General features: G+C 46.8%; 2 protein-coding genes across 2 annotated transcripts; both read right to left on the bottom strand.

Moving 5' to 3' along the window:
* Nucleotides 1-2,367: 2,367 nt before the first annotated feature.
* LOC145798568 (uncharacterized) lies at nt 2,368-3,541 on the bottom strand. Its single transcript, XM_082886741.1, has 3 exons — nt 3,263-3,541; nt 3,084-3,182; nt 2,368-2,866 (listed from the first exon to the last, which is right to left on the bottom strand). The coding sequence occupies exons 1-3, from the start codon at nt 3,539-3,541 to the stop codon at nt 2,744-2,746; spliced, it is 501 nt and encodes a 166-aa protein (XP_082742867.1). The 3' UTR covers nt 2,368-2,743.
* An 84-nt stretch (nt 3,542-3,625) lies between these two features.
* On the bottom strand, nt 3,626-6,535 carry LOC145798567 (uncharacterized). Its single transcript, XM_082886740.1, has 4 exons — nt 6,298-6,535; nt 4,236-4,886; nt 3,938-4,099; nt 3,626-3,832 (listed from the first exon to the last, which is right to left on the bottom strand). Exons 2-4 carry the CDS (start codon nt 4,431-4,433, stop codon nt 3,626-3,628), a joined length of 567 nt encoding a protein of 188 aa, XP_082742866.1. The 5' UTR covers nt 4,434-4,886; nt 6,298-6,535.
* Between the last annotated feature and the right edge of the window lie 284 nt (nt 6,536-6,819).

Genomic DNA, 6,819 nt, shown 5'->3' with positions numbered 1-6,819 from the left:
TCGATTATGATCTCCAGTGCAGTGCTCTTCAAACTAGGGGCAACTTTCCGTTGCTGTGCAGTGCCGCAGTACTCTTCAGACTAGGGGCAACTTTCCAGTTGCAGGGATCCGGGGTTGTGCATCTCAGTGACAGATCTCAGGCATGTCCAGTTTTGATTCCATATCGAAAATGATTTTGAAAAGTTTTAATAAAAGTTGACTTTGTTCAAAATTAATCTTTTTACAACTTAGACCATTTTTGGACCAAAGCGGAAAATTTTCAGTACCCACAACCTTCGATTTCATTGATTTCAATACAAAGTTCTCCTGCTCTTGCATACAAATTGAAGTTGCTTTTTTATTACATTCATAAAGAAAACTTGAAAGTACTAATAAAGTAATAAATCTGGGCCATAGCTAAGTCAGGTGTTCTTGCGCCCCCTCCCCAGAGCTGGTCGAAGCCTCTGATGCCAAAGTAGGCCCTTCCTGTGCCTCTTCATTGAGCCAATCCAAGCACTCATCAGACAAGGTGCAACTGAAAGTAAGAGCAGGGGCCAGGAGCTCTCTAGTCCTCCATGCTGTGGTATACCGGGTAAGCTGTGCGCCTCGAACCGGGAATGCGGCAGGATACTCCATCCCCTCTGGCGGGCAAGTCTGATCATGGTCGAACTGGCGCCGGAACCGAAACAGAAAATAGAACACACAGTGAGTCAGACCAATCAACTGGACCCCGATCTGCCGGGACATGCTATAGCTCATTGCCGGAAAATTGAGCCAAGGACAACGCCAAGCAATGCGATCCGCAGACAAATTGCACATCCAGTCGAACCACCATCTCTCGTCAAGGGCATCGACTAGTCGTTGTCGGAAGAAGTAGCCGCGAGTTGAGTAGGCTGGGCAAGAGTCCACAACCTGCAATTTATCCATCAACCATACCTGAGGAGGGATTGGAAAATGAGAGAATAAAGAATAGAGAGACGTACGATGAGAGAAAAGTAAGAAAAGGGTTTTGTGAGAAAAACCGAGCCTGAGGGCCGAGTGATGTGAGCAATATATATGTGAGAAAGGGTGGGAAACATTACCTGCAGCAGTAGTGGACTCCCCGCAAATTTGGTCATCTCTCGGCAATAGAAAGCATCCAAGCCCATCAGCGTCTCGGCCAATGTCAGGGCAATGCAGCTCTTTCCTTCTTTCAAGCCTTGAGCAACTTCAATCAGACGGATACTAGATCCGCTAAAGCCCGGGGCAAGCAAAAAGTGAGATAGCATGCACAAGCAAAGGGCGTGTTGTCAAAAACCTTGCCAATAATGGTCGCCGCGGTTACCGGCATCAGAAAAGCAGTGAATCAAGCCAAGGATATCCAGTTCCCCATTGCAAATCAGAGACCGAGCATCGTGCATGGTGAGCCCACACATCTGTCCTAAAGCTTGGGCGTGACCGAAGCGAAGCTGAGACAAAATCTCTTCATGGCGCTCAGATTCTATCAAAACTTGAAAATCTTCGAAGGTCGGACACATCTTTTGCCCGCCGAAGCTAAAGACGTGTGTTACCGGATTCTAAAACCTCACCGCGGTATGAAGGAACGGAATGCGCAGCGAAGTACGGCTCAGCGTGAATAGTGCGTTCAAGCTGAAACCCCGGAAGTTCAACTTTTCCGAGCCATCTAGAGAAGCAATCCAAGCTGTGAGATTTTGGGTAAGAAATGCTTCCATTTTGGTGTAAAGCTAAGATGAAATGAGAGAACCACGAGGCTGGAGTTTTTAAAGAGGATAAGGCACTGTTCGGAGGGCACGTGTCAAAAATTTGGTGGTTGCCAAGCTAGGTGGCCGGCCGGCCACCTTTTCTGGCAAGCCGACCACCCCTCTCCCCTCTAATGCAAAAAGCTGGTCGGCCAGCTCCCTTAGGTGGTCGGCCATCAAGAGGAGGGTGGCTTTGGTTTTGTTCCAGCCTCTAGAAGAAAGTTCCAAGCATTTCCATGCATTGGGGGCCTTAAAGGTGCTAGTTTTCCTCTGTTTCGGATGCGTTCCGTCACCCAGTTCGTCCGAAATGTATTTGTTTATCGAGTTGTTGTTTTGCCTATCGAGTTATTTTTTTGCTTATCGAGTTGTTGTTTTGTTTGTCGAGTTGTCAAGTTCACCAAGTTGTTAAGCTTTGTCGAGTTGACGAGTTTTGTGTATTGAGTTGTTACTCTTTGTTTATCAACATTGTTATATCTTGCTTATCGAGTTGTAAACTTGCTAAGGTTCAGTCCTTTCTTAGTAAGTTAAGTTGCTTTGATTGTTGCGTCGGTTCACTACCTGGCTTGGCAATTTTCAATGCACGATTTCCCTTCAATCTCATTTTTGTGCAAAATAATATGATGCGATGCAAGAACATAAAATACAACACTTTTTTGAACAAAAGCTGTTTCATTCATTCATGCTTCCTTTGTTACAACATTTTACAACAAGGGTACAAGTTTTACAGAAAATAAAACTGCCTAATAATGTACAATGTGCTACAACTACTAGTAAAAAAGGCAAATAAAGTAGGAACATCTGTGCTCTCAAGCACAGGAGTAAGAGGCCCTCTTCGTCCTCTTCTGCGGAACAGCCTCAGCACCATCATCGCCATCTAAGTCAGAGCTGTCATCCTTGAGATCCTCCTCGACATCATCTCTGCCCTCAGAACCAGACTCAGAGTCATCCTCTCTGCCAGCAGATGTCTCTGATTGACGATGCGCGGACTCCTCTTTCTCACTGGACTCCTCCTCAATGATATGTGCTCAGCGCCCACCTCGTCTGCGAGACGACTCCCCTCTCCTGGCTCCTTGAGAAGGCCTAGATGGCCCAGCTCCTCCGGAAGGCCCAGATGGCCCGGCCTGTGGTTCGGTATATATCGGAGGCATCTGAAAAGAAAGAGTGCAATTTGAATACATCAACCAAAATATGTATATCAGATGTACAGATAAAAAGCTACATGGAGTGGATGTATGCAAATATAGTACATAGATGTGGTGTGTGTCAGATGTGCTCTCCCTATATAGTCAGTCAATCAATGCAGTGAAATGTTCAAATTCAGCATGTCATCAGAAATATGAAAAATGCAAGAAAACTGAACAGTACCGAGACGCCCATGATGGACAGTTGCGCCTCTTTCCGCAAGACCATGCCTTCGAGCGAGGCCACTAACCCGAGTAACCCCTCAGCATACTCTGTGGTAGGCTGCAGATGCAAGTGTAAATCATCAGTGAATGAATGAATGTCCAAGTATCTGAGTGATAAAGCAAAGTTGTAAAACATACCGGTGGTGAGTCAGAGTCTCTGGTGTATGGATGATCTGGCATAGGAGGCTTTAGCGGAATTGGGTAGGAAGCCCCGTATCTCCATCCCGTCAACTCAGTCGGGATACCTGGCCATCCGGCATCATGATAAGTCGAGGGAATCGGGGGGACCAGTCCAGCCCCACCTCTGGATGTGCCAGCCCTACCGGCCGAAGGAATGTCTCTGGCTCGGGTGTGACTCGAAGACGGCATGTCGGTGGACCTCCTCGAGGGAGTACGAACACCTGTCAATGGAGGCATCAAGTAGGTGTGACGGTAGGTCGCGTACTCCCCGTCCTCCAAATACAGCAGTGCATCAATGCCCAGCCTGGCATCAATGACACTCTAGAGAGTAAGCCTATCAGCGAGCCGCATATCGTCTGGGGGTGCTGAAGGGACACTTGGCTCAAGGAAGCCTATAGTCTGACGAAGAAAGCGTTCTCCCAGGAACCAGGCCCTACCAACTGGCCCCTCGAACAAGATCCTATACCAGGAGGAGGCCCATCCTCCGGCAAACTGGAATCGGAGATCCTTACCCAGAGGCGCACAGGGCTGCCATAAGATTTGCAGATAGCCAATGCATAAGCTGATTAGAAATCGCAAATGTCCAAAATGAATCAAAGATGAACACATAAAGAACTGAGAGTTTTGACATACCTCGGTCACCCGCACAGTGTCAAAATACTGCCGTAGGTAAGGAAGAGTCTCCCGGGGCCGCGATCGGTACTGGCCCTCGAAGACGAGCGAATAAGGGGTCATGAGAGAGGCCTCCACCTCGAGCTCCGGGGCTAGCATCGGAAAGTACGCGAAGACCCATAACTGTGGAAAACAGGGCAAAAGCCATCAGAATACAGAATGCTGAGGGCAGAATGTAAGTACAGAATCTAAAGTGTGTCGTGTGTGCAATGTACAGATAATGAAAAGCAGAAATGTGAATCAAGAGGGCAAAAGGTACCTCCCAGGCTCTCCAATAGCCGCCGACTATGTTCCCCCGCCCGCGGGAGGTCGCACTCATATAGCAATAGAGGGTAGCCAAGCTGGCGCCACCCCAGTCATACTGACTAACCTGTGTGAGGTCTACCAAGGCACTCAGCAAATATAGCCCAACAGTGTTCCCCCTATCGGCGAATAGCGTGGTCCCAAAGAGGAACATCAAAAACCCGCGGGCGTACTGCGCAATCTCCTCAGGAGTCTCGGGCTTAGTCCCCCTAAACTGTGCAGAAAACCAGGTATATCGGACTCGGCCTGAAGATCGGTCTACCGGTGGGCGAGCTCCCAACAGATGAATCCAGGTTGCCTCTCACTCGCCCATATCCTCGTCGTAAGGGATCGCTCAGCCTCCCACGTCAAGGCCCGTCAACACTGCGAAGTCAAATGGGGTCATGGTCATGTCCCCGGCGGCTGAGAAATGGAAGGAGTTGGTGGTGTCCCACCATCTCTCCACCAGAGCGCCCATCAATGTCCGGCTAGCTAGATAACGAGATATCCCGGTACAAAAGGTCCCGAATCATGCCAGATCAACCCAATCGCGGACAGCCTCCGGGAGCTCCGCGTACCAATCTCTCGCAGCAATAGAACCGTATCCCCGCGTCACGCGGGAGGATGTCTGCATTCATAACGAACACATGTATTCAGTTTCAGAATGGAATGAATAAACTGTATGCAAATAAAGGAAATGTGCTGTGTGCAAATCAAATTAACTTTCAATCGAATGTGGGCGGCGTGTTCACCATCAAATTTGGGCTGCGTGTTCAGATTTCAGAAATTTAAAATGTGGGCTGCGTGTTCACCATCAAATGTGGGCTGCGTGTTCACAATCAAATTTGGGCTGCGTGTTCAGATTTCAGAAATTTAAAGTTTAGGCTGCGTGTTCAACTTTCAATCAAATGTGGGCTGCGTGTTCACCATCAAATTTGGGCTGCATGTTCAGATTTCAGAAATTTAAAGTTTGGGCTGCGTGTTCAACTTTCAATCAAATGTGGGCTGCGTGTTTAGATTTCAGAAATTTAAAGTTTGGGCTGCGTGTTTAACTTTCAATCAAATGTGGGCTGCGCGTTCACAATCAAATTTGGGCTGCGTGTTCAGATTTCAGAAATTTAAAGTTTGGGCTGCGTGTTCAACTTTCAATCGAATGTAGGCTGCGTGTTCACCATCAAATTTGGGCTGCGTGTTCAGATTTCAGAAATTTAAAGTTTGGGCTGCGTGTTCAACTTTCAATCAAATGTGGGCTGCGTGTTCACCATCAAATTTGGGCTGCGTGTTCAGGTTTCAGAAATTTAAAGTTTGGGTTACGTGTTCAGATTTCAGAAATTTAAAGTTTGGGCTGCGTGTTCAACTTTCAATCAAATGTGGGCCGCGTGTTCACCATCAAATTTGGGCTGCGTGTTCAGATTTCAGAAATTTAAAGTTTGGGCTGCGTGTTCAACTTTCGATCAAATGTGGGCTGCGTGTTCAGATTTCAGAAATTTAAAGTTTGGGCTGCGTGTTCAACTTTCAATTAAATGTGGGCTGCGTGTTCACCATTAAATTTGGGCTGCGTGTTCAGATTTCAGAAATTTAAAGTTTGGGCTGCGTGTTCAACTTTCAATTAAATGTGGGCTGCGTGTTCACCATTAAATTTGGGCTGCGTGTTCAGATTTCAGAAATTTAAAGTTTGGGCTGCGTGTTCAACTTTCAATTAAATGTGGGCTGCGTGTTCACCATTAGATTTAGGCTGCGTGTTCAGATTTCAGAAATTTAAAGTTTGGGCTGCGTGTTCAACTTTCAATCAAATGTGGGCTGCGTGTTCACAATTAAATTTGGGCTACGTGTTCAGATTTCAGGGATTCAAGTGATTGAGCTATGTGTTCAAGACGGAGTATTGTGTTATAAACTAAGCGTGCAGAGCAAGTTGTGTGCTAAAATCAGCAGAAGCATGGCATGCGAATGTGTTCCGAATGAGCAATAAGCATGCATAACATGAAATGCAAGGAAAATGCAGAATAACGGCAGGAAATGTAAAAAAGTGAAGTACATACCTCTCGCGCCTCATGAGAGAGATGGGACTCCGGCTCCTGCAATAACAGGTCTACAGGAGCTTAAGGGTCGAAGTCGATAAAATGATAAAAAATCGCCCGAGGGAGGACATGAGTCGAAGGATCGTACCTCTCGGGGATAAAGGGGCGAACCCTCGGATGCAAAGACATGATGTCAGGCTCGCCTCCGGCGCCTGGAGAACCTCCGCCGTGGGGAAATTGACCCGCCATTTCAAGAAATCTGCCAAAAAGGAGCAAAAATGAGCGAAATGAGCCAAAATTAGAAAAAGTCAACAAAAGTCAACTCTCGGGAAATAAAAAAGTCAACAAAAGTCAACTCCCGAGAAAATCTTCCAAATATTGAGACAAACTTACCTCAAGTGGTGAAAATGAGAAAAGAAGCTCCGAAATCAAATTTTAATCGATTCAAAGTGAAGAGAACTGAAAGTTTTCGCGAAACAACTTGGCGTGGGGCGTTGAAAAATGCGTATAAAGCGCAGATCTGAGAAAGAAAATGGTCTAGGA

Source organism: Camellia sinensis, chromosome 9 (genome assembly GCF_055761805.1).
Source record: "Camellia sinensis isolate YWXY chromosome 9, ASM5576180v1, whole genome shotgun sequence".
Classification (NCBI taxonomy): Eukaryota; Viridiplantae; Streptophyta; class Magnoliopsida; order Ericales; family Theaceae; genus Camellia; species Camellia sinensis.
The sequence above is the reverse complement of the archived record's forward strand: the minus strand, read 5'-3'. Positions and strand labels throughout refer to the sequence as shown.